This window comes from Medicago truncatula, chromosome 2 (genome assembly GCF_003473485.1).
Source record: "Medicago truncatula cultivar Jemalong A17 chromosome 2, MtrunA17r5.0-ANR, whole genome shotgun sequence".
NCBI lineage: Eukaryota > Viridiplantae > Streptophyta > Magnoliopsida > Fabales > Fabaceae > Medicago > Medicago truncatula.
In genome coordinates, this window is record NC_053043.1 from 10285955 (window position 1) to 10302413 (window position 16459).

General features: G+C 30.9%; 2 protein-coding genes across 3 annotated transcripts; one reads left to right on the forward strand and one right to left on the reverse strand.

Moving 5' to 3' along the window:
- The first annotated feature begins 473 nt into the window (after window positions 1-473).
- Window positions 474-8619, forward strand: LOC11411079 (myb family transcription factor PHL7). 2 transcript variants are annotated; one of them, XM_003594323.4, is made up of 7 exons: window positions 474-608; window positions 6387-6617; window positions 6810-6886; window positions 6973-7015; window positions 7142-7202; window positions 7504-7573; window positions 7847-8619. In XM_003594323.4, exons 2-7 carry the CDS (start codon window positions 6398-6400, stop codon window positions 8366-8368), a joined length of 993 nt encoding a protein of 330 aa, XP_003594371.1. In that variant the 5' UTR covers window positions 474-608; window positions 6387-6397; the 3' UTR covers window positions 8369-8619. The 2 variants fall into 2 exon arrangements, with proteins under 2 accessions (XP_003594371.1, XP_024631417.1); XM_024775649.2 differs by lacking the exon at window positions 474-608 and adding an exon at window positions 4479-4636 and having other exon boundaries at window positions 7847-8614.
- Window positions 8620-11134: 2515 nt separating this feature from the next.
- LOC11409542 (uncharacterized) lies at window positions 11135-16203 on the reverse strand. Its single transcript, XM_024776221.2, has 14 exons — window positions 16055-16203; window positions 15063-15326; window positions 14728-14809; window positions 14504-14607; window positions 14239-14365; window positions 13830-13924; window positions 13488-13611; window positions 12877-12957; window positions 12575-12673; window positions 12297-12476; window positions 12120-12221; window positions 11940-11996; window positions 11657-11740; window positions 11135-11497 (listed from the first exon to the last, which is right to left on the reverse strand). Exons 2-14 carry the CDS (start codon window positions 15101-15103, stop codon window positions 11288-11290), a joined length of 1386 nt encoding a protein of 461 aa, XP_024631989.1. The 5' UTR covers window positions 15104-15326; window positions 16055-16203; the 3' UTR covers window positions 11135-11287.
- Window positions 16204-16459: the final 256 nt, after the last annotated feature.

Here is a 16459-nt window from a genome sequence, read left to right on the forward strand (position 1 = left end):
TTTAATTTTTAATGAAAGAATTTTTGATTAGATCATCTTACTTCACGATCGAACTATAGATTAGTAAGATCTCTTTTGAATCGGAGGGTTAACATTAAAAACAATCACATGCTAACATATGTTTTACATAGGATTTAATTAAAATAGTTTAGAACTATAAAACTACGGAGGTTTAAAACTTTAGATATTTAAAGAGTGAGTGATTCGATCAATGTAAAATAATGTTAGGAAAAGTGTATTGTTGAGTGTATTGTGATCATTGTTTAATCCCAAATTATATTAGTTAATTTTAAATTTTCATTGGTGAAGGATCGGAATATTACCTAGAAGATTCCATCTTAGCTGGTTACTAAACGACGTTGATGTCATTTTCACTCCACAACTAACAGATTAGACTAGTTCATCATCACAACTTGAGAGATATCACATTAATATTGACATCATCATCATCATTTAAACATACACATGCACCAATTAATAACCAAAACAAAAATATCAAAACCAATAGAAAACAAAGAATAGAAGGCAACATATATAACTCATTATAATTAAGGAATTTATATTGTTGATACCAAACTTCTCAAATCGTGTTTATGCTTAATTACCAGGTAAGTACTTTCCTTTCCTCTCTAAATAGCTAACTATATTCAAATATCTTCTTTTGCTTTCCATAATTAGTAGTTACTTTAGTTGATTATCAACATATCTTAATTAGCTTCTAGCATTAATATTGTTGGTTATAGGATTACTTAATCTAGAAGAAAGGATGGTATTAGGTCCAATTCCTCGTTGTCTTGTTTGATAATATTACTTCTGTTCTATCATATGTTTTTCAAATCTCACCTTTAAAATATTTTCTATCACATTTTTCATATTTTAAATTCTCCGGACCATTTTTTTTCTTTCAAGCGGTTAGATTTCATTTCACTATCTTTCATATTAATTTTTTTTCTTGACGAAACTATCTTTCATGTTAATGGAGAGAGTCCGTCCATTCTCTAATGATGTTAATCTGATAAGTGATCACAACTCAAATTCAAAAGGAAACATTTGAAAGCTTGTTTTATTCTTCGAAGAAAGGACTTTCTCCTTTAAAGAAAAGTAGAAGGACTTTCTTATAGATTACATCAAGTTTATTGAATAAATGATATATGTGGATTATATTATAGACCATGTACATTATTTATTTAATGAATTTTAAAAGTAAATTTTCGGTAATTGGGAGTTTATACCTTTTTCGATCTTTTGACTAAGATTAAGTATAGTATCTGATCTTAACAATAATTGGGATTTAGACAATATATTGAAAGTTGATTCTAGCGGGTGGCATTCACTTTCTCGTAATATTAAAATTTTAGTGCACTCGGTATCAAATATCTTTGAAAAAGAAAAAACTAACGTCAATGAATGTAGTAGGTTCAATTGATAAAAGATTGGTTAGCAAAGTGGTGATCAATAAGTACCTCTTTCAGTCTTAAAGCGCAGCTAAACTTGTTTACATAAAAACAAAATTTATAACTAAACTTTCATTTAATATTTCACAAGTATTAGCCAATTAGTCATTGAAACTAATGTCAGTGAAGTAAATGATCTTATAAATGTTTAGGATTTTTTTTTGAGGAATTTAAGATTTTGTTTTTAATCTCTACATAATCACATTTTTAGTCGTAAGGAGCTCCTTTCAAGGACGTATCTGGGAATTACGGGATTCGATTCCTAAGAAGAACAACGCTTAGCCAATACACATGCCTCTACGCACGAGCTTTGATTGGTCGGAAATCGGTGCAAAAGCAAAAAAAAAAAATTTACCTTCAAATTATGATGTTTTCATCTCCCTAGTAAAAATACCACATAAAATTTGAAAATTACCACGATAGGAGTTTATACTATCTTAAAAGGTGGTGGCAGAAGGTGAAGTCAATTGTGGATTAAAACCAGAAAATTGGTAAATGAAGACTTTGAAAATTTTGAATAATTGAGCGGAAGAATGTGGATCCTTTGAATTTGAACACCCAAGAGAATGAGAGATCAATAGATAACAAAAGAAAAATGATATTTATTTTTATTTCACCACAAAAAAAAAATTATTTTTCTCTTTCTATTATTTTTTTGTCAATAAAAAAAGAGAAAAAGAAGACTGCCATAAACGTCGTTACGAATGATAGTACAAATATCACTATTCATAACAAATTACAAATGTAATGATTTTTTTGTATATTAAAATTTGAAAATAAATTTCAAAACAAAGAAAAATTTGTTACACATCATAAAATTTATGATACTAATATTTAATAAGTTAGAGAGTGAATAAAAAGGACGGCACACATAAATCGAGAAATGATTCAAATATTTGTGTTTTTTTTTTATCCTAATGAGCTTAGTTGAATTAGTAGAAATATTGAATAATATATACATGGGTTAAGGTTTGAACCCTGAAATTTTGAACATCTAACTTATTCACTTTAAAAAGATGAATTTCTAGCAACTAGATCACTTGAATTTTTTTTTTCTTTTCATTTTGTTATTTTAAAAATTGAAAATTAGTTTCTAAAGGCAATAATCAAACAACAATTTTTTTTTTTGACTGAACATCTATTTTATCTAAATAAATAATTTAAAACTCTCTTAGAAATTAATATATTCTTATTAAATAATTGCCATATGCATTAAATATGCTTTTATTGGTCAAACTTACTCTAAAAATTTTATATATAAATATATTTTTATTGGTCAAACTTACTCTAGAAAATTTATATATTAATATATTTTGTAAATAGAGATAAATTAATAAATAATTCTGAATTGATTCAAGTGATAAAAAAGTAGGACCTTAAATACGTGATCCAAACTCGATTCATTGTTCTTAATTATCGAAAAAAAATTGGTTAGAAAAAGAGACTTTATGTGCCAAACAGATTCTCCGACATATGTTAGTACGTAAACAGCGTTCGAAACTTCATATTTATAAAATGATAAAAATAAGGAAATATCAAGTGGACACCAAAACACTCATTCTACATTTTAAGACATAAAGAAATAGCAAGAACAATGTGATAGATGCTATATATTGATGATGGGTTACGCGATATGAAGAGAGAAATGAAAAGGAAATAAAAAATTGAATTAATGTTGGAAAATTAGAATATTCAAATATCTTTGCGCTACAAAAAATAACGAGTTAAATAAATTTTTGATTTTTATAAATATTTTAAATTTTGCTTTTGATTCTTCTCAAAATTTACAACAAGTTTTGATCTTCAAATATTTTTCATCACGAGTCTTGGTCTTTTTTTTTTTTAAGATAAATTCATGTGCATCTTCATATTTTTTACAAAGTCATTATCAATGTTATAATAATCTCTCCAACAAAATTTATTTTTTTACCAAAATATGAATTTTTTTACTTAACAAAATATGAATTAAATTTGAATTTTTAAGCGTTAACAAATTAAAATTTCAGATTTATTTCATCCCTTGTCAGAAAATTTAAACTTTTGCATTTTTTTATATAATGTATTAATCATAACTCCATAAGATCATTTAAAATTTCAAAATATATACATGAGTTTACTTAAAAATATAGGCCAAATACTCGCACGGTCCTTTAAGTTATATGTTTATAACATATTAGTTCTTTACGATTTTTGTTATCAATTGATCCTTTAAGTTAATTTTTGTTACAAGTTGGTCCTTTAAGTCATATAATATTTACACTCTCATCTATCTTTTCAGCCAACTTCGTTAAAACATGCTTATAGACCATTTAACATTAAGATGGTAGGTTAAAAAATGCTTATGATATCAAACATGATTACTTATACACATTTTCTTCTTCTTATTTTTGAATTTCAAGCCTAATTGAACATATAAATATTTGATCAACAATATTATAAATCAAATAATTAGTCAATTTTGTTTTGAATCACCGAATAACACACATATGAGCTATAGTTTTGAGAGCAATGAATTTGGACAAACCAACTTAACATTAAACATCCACATAAACACCTTTTAATTATGTATGTTTGATGAAATTAGGATAATCGTGCAAATATTTTATGACTTAAAAAGACAAATTTGTAACAAAAATTTAAAGGTCTAACTTGTTATAGTCATGTAATTTAAAGGACCGAAAATAGTATTGGGCCAAAATATATAACCAAAACAACTACGTTAATCATTTGTAGATTAAAACTTACACCCTCCGGTCACAATTATAAACAAAAATTCATGTTTTATATTCATTCAATAAATGATGTATGTTGTTTTTATTGTAGACAATATACATCATTTATTGAATGATTTTAAAATATGAATTTTTGCTTATATTTGTGACCTGAGGGTGTATAAAATATTTTTAATTTTTATTTTTTTTTTGTAATATTTATTGGGATATAAAAAACTTATTTAATTCAAAAATAAATTAATTTGGTTCGTTTTTCCATTTGATGATATCATCCAAAAAATAAAAAGAAAAAAAGAAAAATTTGATTGGAAGGTATCATATTCGTCACATCACTGTATACAAAGAGAGAGAAAACGCAGAGAGAGAGAGAGAGCACTCCACAGCTCCGAAATTGAAGGGGACGAAATTTTTGTATACGTAGTTGGATTTCATAGATCTCGTCTCTTCTGGGTATGTATCTATTTATCTATCTATGCATGTCTCTTTTTCATTTTCCTTCTCTTCTTCATTTATATAACCCTTTTTATTCCTTACTTTCTCTCTGAATTTCAAGCTTGTGATTTTGTATAGTTTTTACATTTTCGGTGACCCTTTTGACTTATTTAGTTTTAGCTTCAGCTCAATGATGCTACTGTTTCAGTTTCAGCTTAAAGTTTGAGTTTTTAACTTTTGATTTCAATTTTTGTGTTGACCCTTCTTGTGAAGTTTTGTGTTGGAAAATTGAGCATTTTTTAGAGTTTGTATCAAAGATGTTAACTTTTTAGCTTTTGTTGATATGGGGGAGGTTTTGCTGGGTTTTTTCTGTTGTGGGTCGTGAATTCTAATTGTTGTTAATGTTGTATTTTTCTAAATAAATGTTAATTGGTTGGTTTATAATTTATTGTAATTTTTTTTTTCAGACATGATGACATATGGGTTTTTTCTTCCATGTTTTAAGTTTTTTGAAAGCATTGATTTTTAGGGTTTTACTTGATATTTAGAGATGTTAATGTGATAAAAATTGAACTTTTGATTCTGTTTCCCAATTCACTTATGTTAGCTATAAAGGTGGTAATTTAATTTTAGTTATATATGTTATCTTAGTGATTAATCAGGAAAAATTAATCTAATTTAAGTTCTGATTTACAACTCCATTTTTTAGGGTTTAGGGGGGTGGGTGGGAAAGGTTACCTATGCTAGGGAAAGGATGTTACATATACAGATGATAATTTAATTGTAGCAGTAATTTGATGATATTTGAAGTAGACCTATAATATAGATTCTTTGCTATTTAAGTCCAAAATCCTTGATGGTGCTAGCTAGTCATCATCATGTATCTCTAGATATGAAATTGAATTCAACTTTCTGTGGTTCTGCATTAAAATCATGTCATTTATGAATTCTAATTGCAGAAAGAATGCTAAATTCTACAAGTTTTGTATATGAATGTTCTTTTTTTAATGACAAATGTTAGTAATTAGTTGTTAAATTGATTTTTTCTCCTTTGTCCGGGTTTTAACGCATACAAGAAGTTTACCTAGTTCTAATTTGACTTAGGTTGGCTAAAAGTTACCTAGTTTAAGTTTCTTAGACATGGAAACAGTGTGCCTATTCCATGAGGCTGGACTTTTTCCTAGAGATACAAACGAAGGATGAAAGAAAGATGCTTTAGATAGAGAAGACTTCTATTTACTATTATTAAATTTATGATCTATTGTGGCATGTTTTATCTTATAATTATTTAGATTAGATTTCTGTTATATTTTGTTTCACCGTCATGTACTTTTTTCTTAAGACCCGTGCTTTTGCCCGGGTTCACTAATAAGTTTGCATGAAAGCTATGAACTAGTATGATGCCGTGTGAAGAAAGTCATTGGTGTGTTATTTTATTAAATTTCAACCAAATGGACCATTGGTTTTCTGGGGGTGTTTGTTAAATACTGTATCAATTCGAGAGTACTAAATGATCCGTTGTACAACCTTTTCAATGACAATTTGAAAAGTTTTTTGCGACTTATATAATGTAAATGATTGAAAAAAAAAAGTTGAACTGAATCTGATTAAGAATTGGAATTAGAACATGTTGAGGGGCCAATTTTTTTGTGTTTATGTCTACCTGCATGTTTGAGTCACCCCTCATTTCTTTACCAACCTTTTACGATCTGCAATTAAGTTTGAGATGTTTGTTTTAATTTATATTATGTTTTTTATGTGCTATCAGATAAATGACAAATGTATCATCCAACTAATGTTCCTGATTCGAGTTTAGTTGGAAGCAATCCATTAGTTCATGGTCAGCATATAGATTCTGGTAGGAGCGCAATGGATCCTGGTAGTGGAGGAAACAGTCTTGCCAACAACTCTAATCTCAACTCAAAGCAACGCTTGCGTTGGACGCATGAGCTACATGAACGCTTTGTTGATGCTGTGGCTCAACTTGGTGGCCCCGATCGTGAGTAATTTCCCCATTTTTCTGTTAGCTGAAAATGTAATGCGTAGGATTGGTTACATCTTACATATGTGGATCGGGATACATAATAATTTTGTTGGCTAGATATTCTAATGCTAGATGATGAATTTATCAAGCTTTAACATTCCTTATCAAAAAGTTTTAAATCTCTAACCATCCTTTCCTTTTCCTTAGGTGCCACACCCAAAGGTGTCCTCAGAGTTATGGGTGTACAAGGCTTAACCATTTACCATGTCAAGAGCCATTTGCAGGTAATGTGCACTTTAGGTCCTGTTAACGTGATATCCATTATTCTCGTCTGTTTAATGTGTTCATTCTACTTTTTTGTTCCATACAGAAATACCGACTAGCAAAATACTTACCTGACTGCTCATCCGATGGTACGTCAATCTGATTTTCATCGTTTGCCATATTCATATATATATAATATGTAGATCTTACTGATTTTTTGTTCTTAGACTTTGTTTCTCCTTTAAATTTGCTGATAACTTTTTAATTGTCTACAGAGGGGAAAAAGACTGACAAGAAAGAAACGGGGGATATGCTTTCCAATCTAGATGGTTCATCGTGAGTATAGCTTCCCTTTTTGCTGTTGGGTTATCATATTTATACAAGGAAGCTTGTTAGTATTAGAATTTTTTTTCATGTTATGCATCCTGAACTAAATAGAACCATCCCATTTGGTTTTACATCCTGGAGTCAAATTTGCACTAGTGTTAACTATATAAAAAGTTATGTTTCTTTTAGGCATTAATGCCTCAAACCCTTTGGTGGATTTTTTTTTATAGCTTTTGCATTAAAGAATCATGATTGTTTCATTAAGTTTTTCATGGTATAAATAATTAATGTAATAATTACATGTCTGTAGAGGTATGCAGATTACTGAAGCACTAAAGCTTCAAATGGAGGTACAGAAGCGACTACATGAACAATTGGAGGTATATTTCCTTGTTGAACTTATCTGATCTGACAACTATATTGTATTAACAGATTGTATAATTTTTAATGCTTTCTACTGCATCTGATCATGTGAGATGAAATGATGATATTGGTTTCTCTTAATTTATTCAGTTGCACAAATTAGTTTTATTACATGATCATCATTAAAATATTCTTTATTTTGAATCAAGAAAAAGGAAGAATAGACAGAATGAGGGTATTGTAGTTAAGATGTCAAGCTTATATGTGTTAATTTTTTCAATGTGAAACAGGTGCAGAGACAGCTACAATTAAGGATAGAAGCTCAGGGAAAATATTTGAAAAAGATAATCGAAGAGCAACAGCGACTCAGTGGGGTTCTTTCAGAAGCACCCGGCTCTGGTGTATCAGCACCAACTCCAGGAGATATGTTCCAACAGGAGCTTGACAATAAGACTGAACCAGCAACCCCCGACCCAGAAAAAGCTGCTAAAGAGCATGCACCAGCAAAGAGTCTTTCAGCTGAATCTTTTTCATCTCACCATGAACCGATGACACCAGATTCTGGTTGCCAAGTCGGTTCTCCTGCTGACAGTCCTAATGGTGAGAGATCAACTAAAAAGCAACGAGTAAGCGTGGAAGGAGCATATTTGAAATCAGACATGGTGCTTCCTCATCAGATACTGGAGTCAAGCATGCCGTCATACCAGCAACCAAACGCTATTTTCCTTACCCAAGATCACTTTGATCCTTCTTTAGGTTTGTCTACAAGAAGTGGTGAGGAATTGGATAAGCTTGGTGGCAGGAATATGTGATTTTGTGTAATCTGCAGGGTATGCACTATCGTAGTTTATGTTATATGCATTACTCTTAGTTGATGGAGGAACTTGTTCTTCATAGATTTTCAAAGTTTAGTTTTCAGTTGAATACTTGATGACTAAATACACAGCCTTAATTTAATTACTTTTAGAGAACTGATTTGAATTGGGTTAATAGAAAAGCATATTGTCATATGTTCCCATTTTCAAGGTTAAGTTTTTGGGCCCATCTTGGGCTACCAATTTAATGGTTCACATGTAACTTTTATGAATTTTGCTTTCTTGACCCCTCAAGCGGTTCGGTTCATAACTTCCTAATGACATTTTTGTGTTTATAATCCCTTTGGGAGATATCTCTTGAATGTTGCTGATAGGCGTAAAGAGAAAATAGGGGAGCCAAAAGTACATTCATCAACTTTTAGTGCGTCATCTGCTGAACGAGACCGTGAAACGGCTCATAGGAATGCATTTTGGATGGCACACCGTTGAAAATTTCTACCACCACCTCACTTTTCAAAACCCCCAAAATCTTTTTTTGTCAAGTCTAACATCTTATACTAGACTTAAAAAAATAATTAGGATCTTTTATACAAGGTGAAAAGTGACTTTTTTCTTCAAGTTTTTACACCTTCAGATTGGCCGATTTGAAGATAAATGTTCAGTCAAATTTCCAGGTTTTTATACCTCCAAATTAGGGGAATGTTCCAGGTTTTTATACCTCCAAATTAAAGGAATGGATTCTCTCAAGTGAAATATTCTCCATTTTTCTTAATTGTCAAGAGATTTTAAACGATAATGTGCTTTCACACCAGATCAAAGTTACAAAAACTGAATTGCAAATATCAACAGTGACCAACTCACAACAAATAGTATGAGAAGCTGATATGACTTTCTCACATGCTGCAGCTGCAGAACATAGGTACCCATTATGAGATCATCAAAATATTCAGACTCTTAAATCCATTATTATGATATTATAGAAGCACAAAAGCATATTGCAGAAGCTCAAACTCATGCAAAATAATTTAAAACGGCCCTTAAATTGCACTCGATTATGCAAAATTAATTTCGAACCCCAAATATTTTACACACTTGAATTTGTCAATTTGAAGGCATTGAAATTAAAAAAACTGCATTTTACACCTTTGGGCTGAAAAAATTGAGTAAACATTTTAGACGTCAAAATTGGTCAATTTGGAGATGTAAAAAACTTGAAAATTGCATTTACACCTACGGATTGGCCAATCCGGTGGTATGAAAATCTAGAAATTTTTTGTTTATTACAACAATATGTTAATGTTAAACTTCTTATAATCAAATTAGCCAAACCAGACAACAATTTCCATCCAAATTGTGTGTGTAATCTGTTCTTTTGTACATGAGCATGAAATTCTTTATTCCTTGAAGATATCTCATCATTTTCTTCTAAGCTTTCTAGTGGTCAACACTTGGATTACTCTGATATCTTTCCTCGAACTCCAACAACATATGTCATGTCAGGTCTGGTGAAGCATGAGAGTTCTTTTTCATCCGAGCTGGATGGACATTGACTATGCCATTAGGAAGGGATGTAATAACATGTATTACTAAAAACCAACACTCTAGATGTAGTTGATCTTTATGAAAAGTGAAAGAGATCTAACAATCTCTCCGTGATGTTTATAAAGACAAAAATATATGTTGGTAATAGTATACATGGTTCAATAATACCTGCTGGTTCATCCTTCATATTGAATGACATAGTCAATGTCCATCTACCTCAAATCAAAGACTCTTATTCGAGAATGTCACACTTAAAGCCATATAAATGTGCAAATTGAATAACTGCATAAAATTAAAACATAAATGCTCAACATTCATGATTGAGACAAAAATAAATAACATGTGTTACCATGCAAATCATGTTTAACATTATAAATCTAGTGAAATAACACTTTATGACAAAATTATAAGAAATATAATATGATATTTAATCCTAATTAACACACAAATATATAACATTTCATGTGTTACAGTCATTTTAAATAGAAGCTTTAACATACCTATTTTAATTGCAAAACTTTGAAAACAAGAACTTTTTTGTAGTTTAATCCTGTAAATTGTTTTTATTTTGTATATAAAACCCAAAGTTTTTAGGCCATTTCAAGCATCAAAAACAACAATTAACTACCCATAAACATCATATAAATACTTTCAGTAAGTTTTTGATTAAAAAGGTCTAAAATAAATTACCAAAAGTTAATCTTTGAAAAACATGAGAATGATTTTGCAATGGAGAGGCATAAACGAAGCTTTGATACCAAAATTTTCTTAATAAATTTAAAACATGTTATGCATTATAAACAACACATTTTTACTCACCAAAAACAAAAGTGAAGATATTCTCAATTTATAGAGTCTTGCCCATCACAATAACAATGTAACACTTTGAGGGCTGATTTTTAGCACTTTTCAATTACTAGAGAAAAATAAAATGGGTTGAGTGGAACAACTCAGTAATTTTTTCCCTAAAAAGTAGCAATCCAACAATAGCTCAAGTGTGGTAGAGGAAAAATAGGGAAAACCTAACATGTTATCCCCTTTCTTGTAAAGGGTAAGAGGAAGTATTAGAAAAAAGGGGAAACATTAGTATATCAAATCATAATTTCATGAATTTTAGAAAGTGTCACATTAGCCAAAACAATGGGTTGCAAAGCAAATTTAAGGATGTGCACCAAACTGATTCATCAAATTCATACCACAAAAAAAAGTACGAAAAACATAGTCAGAAAGATTAATCAATAATACTTTACACAAAACATGTTTAATATTTCCTATAAGAGAATCATACTACATACATGTTGAGTTTCATGTTGAGAATCATATTACATTGATGTTATGAAAAACAAATAATGTTTGATGAAGACACGGCATCAATCAAGTGGATTGGTGTCTTTGATGGACAGATCCCTTCAGAATGCAGAACCGCAGGCGTCGACTGAAGGATTCCAACTTCTCAAACCTGTCAGGCTTAAGTTTCTTTGTAACCTTTTCGGCTTTCTTTTTCTTCTTCTTCTTCTGATTCTTTTCACCTTCTTTTGGTTCTGCCAATGCTTCTCTCATACTTCCCATAGGTGTTGCAAATACCTGTAGAGTATTTTGGTATCATAAAAAAAAAAGTATGCTATTTTGTCACTTCCCAATAATTTTTATATTCTCAACTAAGTAAAATGTGTGTGCATATATATATATATATATATATATATATATAGAGAGAGAGAGAGAGAGAGAGAGAGAGAGAGATACCTCAGAATCATTATCACCATCCCAACTTTCTCTTGCTGAACTACTATATGAGAAATAATCTTCAGTTGGAAACTTTTGCTCATCCTGCAGAATCATCAAAAGTATTTTCAGGACCTATAGATCAACATATTTAGACCACCAATGCAATTGATATCAAACAATTATCGCACAAAATCGGCACGCAGATAACAAACAACTTCTCATGCTCTCTAAACATAATCCACATTTGAAGAAGCAGTTTCAGATATTTCTTAATTTCTGAGATTGTACTTAATAAAATCACCTTTGCATCTGCAGGTTCACCATTGCCATGTGTTGTGTCTTCTCTAATCACAGATTCCTGCATTACAAGCAATTAAAGAATTAATCAAAAAACCTTTTGGAAGAAAATAACATACACAGATTGAAGACCTGTCCTATTGTAACAATCATTGGAGAAATTCCTTAAAAGAAGTTCACTAACTGATGCTATGGTCGAATTTGAAATGGTTCGAATAGCAGAAGATGAACTAGCAGCATCAGTAGTCGAAGCCCGCAAACTAGACAGTAAATCATATAATAGGCCCTAGCAAGATACCAAGAGCAAGTTAGTGTCTATTATTCAACTAAAGTTAAAACCCATATTATAAATCTGAATTACCTCATTCACAGCAGAACTGATTTTTGTATCTCTCAAACTGTAATATTTCTCAAACCTACGAGCTCTAGGAATGTGAGGAGGGCGGAGGACATTGTAGAAAAAAATACAAACTGAATCGTAGAAGATCTGTGGTCGAATGGAGTTGTGATCACCATCAAATTTTATGATATTTTTATCTCCCTACATTTAGAGGCCAAGTTAGACGTTTTGTTTATGTGAAGAGGGTGCTAAACAGAAAATTGCATCATAAACATTTCGTCAAATGTTTGAAATAATACCGCATATGATTCAGCGATGAGATCAGAGTGATGAGGCTGAACAAAGTCGTCGTCGTTACCATGTCCAAATAAAACCGGAATGAATGTCTTCGGTGCTGCCTGTAAGATTTTAAATCATACTTTAAGAAAGTTTTGGGAAGGAAATAACTCTGCTTAACAGCTTGTACAATCAGAAAATAAATGTTGCCACACTAAGTGTGTGTTTGAATTAACTTAATCTATGTCCAAAACAACTCAATTAGAATATTTTTTTCATTACAATTTTAAAAAGAAACTGTAGGGTTAAAGCAAATAATCCATACCTGCAAACAGTTAAGGTCCATAATATCAAACTTTGCTTTCTTCTCAATAACCCGCCGCATGTATTGTACAACCATTTTAAGCTAACAATGAAACAAATACAACAAAAACTCAGAATTTTCAACAGAAATAAGAAATCTCCAAAACACTAGGACAAATTTGTAGCCTAAAACTCTTTCAAATAGAAAACCAAGAACAAAGCAACTCTCAGTATATTCAGAAATAATATTCAGAAAATTTCCTTTCAATTTATGGAATCCACTTGCTACTTCAAACACCAACCATTTTTCTCAATAACTTCATCAATAAGCCATAATAATCATTCTTCAATCTCTGGATTTCCTTTTCCCGTTTCAACAAAAAAATGGAAATTAAAAGCTAAGATGCCTATATAAAATCTATGATGCTCATTGATCAGATTGGCCAATGAAATAAACCTGTAATGTAAACCAAAACCATGCTAAATTCTATGAAATAGTGCAAAACAATATTCAATGCAGGTAAAAAAGATTTTTCACCCAAACTAAAGAATCACTTCTGCATATAGATTCAGATAGAAGTGGGGGACAGAGAGAGAGAGAGAGAGAGAGAGAGAGAGAGAGAGAGAGATTACAGTGAATTTTGGAAGTCGGATTTTATAGACATCAACAAGCTCCATCATCAAGTCGTACAAGTTTGAAAAGGCGCTGTCCAACACCAGTCCAGCAATAGAAGGGTCTTCAGCTCCATAAAGAAGGCTATATCATACCAAAGCAAAATAAGAAGTCAAATTACACAGGAGAATCTTGCATACAGGTGGCTCAGCATTGAGGTAAAAAGTAAAAGGAAAAGAAAAACTTGTTTTCTTTTATTGAGGGCCCTTTGATTTCATTCCTTGTTTGTGTACAATTAGAATATAAATATATAGAACATAAATTTTTACCAAAATCAAACAAGTTGGTAGAAGATGTGATACCTAGTGACAGCTCCCATTGATCGTCCCCAGAGACCTATACGAGATACTTGTTTGTTACTTCTTAAATACGAGACCACCATCTTGAGGTCATCTTTCTGTCGCATATTGAAAGAGAGAAGCAAAAAGAATTCTTATGCATGTAAAATTAAAAGTAACCAAAAAGTTAACTACACACATAAGCATGCGAGTTTATGTAATAGAGTTTAATTTTGATATATTGTCAGTGTAAAAAGTTTTACACTGTCCACATATTACAATCAATCATATGTGTGATTTTAGAAATAGTTATGATAAAAGTCAAATGATTTTAATGATCTGATGATTGTGATTGATTGACAGTATAAAATATCTTTACACCGAATGTGTAGATGAATTAAATCCATAAATATATGCGAAAGAGGCAACTTACTTCATGCCAACCAAGGCTAACATGGTCACCATCAGATAAGCCTGACCCCGAGAAGTCAAGCGTAAAAACAGTAATATTTGATGGAAGAAGAACCACAGCAGCTTCATTAGCATCTACCCTACATCCACTGCATATTTGAACACACACACACAGACATATCAATAGAGTTTAAAATATAGCATCCAAATGTATTTATAATTATAATTCAGAATCATATACAGACTCTAAAGAGCTGCTATAGTAGTGTCCACAAAAAACAAAATACCTATTTCCATGGCAATAGATAACACAAGGAAGGGATATATCTTCCGGGAAATGTGAAGGGATGTAATGACTACATTTCAAAGTATATCCTCTGGCATTCTTGAGCTGCAAGGTTTTATTAAAAAAAGGAAAGAAAATAAACAAACTGTTGTAAATTGTAATGATGAAGTAACTTCGATAAATGCACAATGGTAATTGTATCTAACAAAACATGTCCATACTTGCCTCCAAATCCTTTCTTTGGTATTGTCTTCCTAAAAGGGTGAATTCCTTTTCGCATAGGTACTGATCTGGATCATACTCAGCCCTGTATATGTGACACAGTACATACACTGAAATTGTAACTCTGTTGCCTTAATAAACCAAAAGTTGAGCAATTGATGCAGTGCCATATAGCTATTTACATGAGTTGATTACACAAAAAATCATAAAAAGACTAAATCTAAGTCTAATAATTCTTGAAACATGATTGAGGCCTTTCTCATTTGAAATTTGAGAACAATATAGTGTAATTTAAATTTAATCAAATGAAAGAATAAACCATCAATTTAGTCCCTAACCTGGGTGGCCGAATAATGAAATTGATGAATTGGTCAATCATCTTGCTAGTACATGTATCTTTCTCAGAGCAGCTCCGCTCGGGAATACAAGTAAAGCGGAGTCTCTGAGAAAATCAGTCAATGCTCTCCCATTTCTCAACGAAACTCGGTAAATTACGCACAAATCTCAAATCCAAGTCCTCCCAGAGGAGGAAGAATCTTACTCTTGAATAAGGACAACCATTTTTATTTCCATTTCCAATACAAGCAACTAATGTCCTATTCCTGTAAGAAACAAACAAAGCAAGAGCAAATGGCTTGTAAGAAGGTTGAAATTTTGAATCAATTGGCGCAAACTGTGAAAATGTATACATAAGGAATCTAGCTGGTCCCAAGTAATCATATGAAAAAGTGAAAAAGAGAAGAAAAATGAAAAACAACAATAAAGTAAAAGCATGCTTAAACCCAAATGTCCCCAAAAAAATTTCAAAGCCTCTATAGCACCAACACTTTTGATCGATGATGTTTGACACGTGTTAGTATCCGACAATGAAACATTATATTACATTTAATTATGTCATTATCTCAAAACTTTATTATATTACATGTGTCGGTGTCCGTTTCCCTCAACACAAAAAAAATGTTTGGTGTTCGTGTTTCATAGGCTAAAGCAAACATTACAAACCTCAAACATTTAACCCCCCCACCTAACTTTTTTCCTACCATTGTTACAGAAACTTAATTCAAGGTGAAAGAAATTCAAACTTGGGTTAAAGGGTACGTGCAAATCCAATGAAACAGTTCCAAATGAGAAAATAAGGGAAAAATAATAATAAAATAAATGTAGAAAATTGTAAAGCTTACAAAACAAGAATGTGAGATAAACAAGAGAATATACATTGTAATGTATGATCCAAAATTTAAAAGTTAAAAAATCACATTTTATATAACATGAATAACACAATGCACATCGAAAACAAGACAAAGATATTTATTAAACAATATTTTTTTACCAGAATGAAGAAGAAACCCAGAAATGCTTGTTTGAAGAAGATTTTTTTTGGTTCCCTATGAGATTTTACAGAGTAAAGAGGAATAATCGGAGAGGAAAGAGAGAAACAACACAACAGAACACAACACCTCAAGCAGCCAGCTGGTGTTTATTTTCCATACAATTTGCTGTTTTTATAATTTTCTGTTTTTTCTGTTGTGTTTTTTTTGTTCATTAAAAATTATAAGAGGATACCACGTTCTTTTTTTGGTTGTTCATTTTAAACTTTTAATTATATTCATGTTGATTTTAAACTTTTTTGGTTGTTGATAAAAAAAAAAAAAAGTGTTTTGAGATGTTGAACCATTGTTCCATCTCATAATAAGTATTTCCTCTGCCCTAAAAAGATTGACCCATTGATAAAATA

Excerpts from the sequence above, each read along its gene's own strand:
- LOC11409542 (XM_024776221.2), bottom strand. The coding sequence starts at position 15,103 with ATGATTGACCAATTCATCAATTTCATTATTCGGCCACCCAG. Across the intron at positions 13,612-13,829 it reads TCAATGGGAGCTGTCACTAG|CCTTCTTTATGGAGCTGAAG; the intron begins GTATCACATCTT and ends GGTATGATATAG. Across the intron at positions 12,222-12,296 it reads TCAGTTCTGCTGTGAATGAG|GGCCTATTATATGATTTACT; the intron begins GTAATTCAGATT and ends GTATCTTGCTAG.
- LOC11411079 (XM_003594323.4), top strand. The coding sequence starts at position 6,398 with ATGTATCATCCAACTAATGTTCCTGATTCGAGTTTAGTTGGAAGCAAT. Across the intron at positions 7,016-7,141 it reads ACCTGACTGCTCATCCGATG|AGGGGAAAAAGACTGACAAG; the intron begins GTACGTCAATCT and ends AATTGTCTACAG. Across the intron at positions 7,203-7,503 it reads TCCAATCTAGATGGTTCATC|AGGTATGCAGATTACTGAAG; the intron begins GTGAGTATAGCT and ends ACATGTCTGTAG.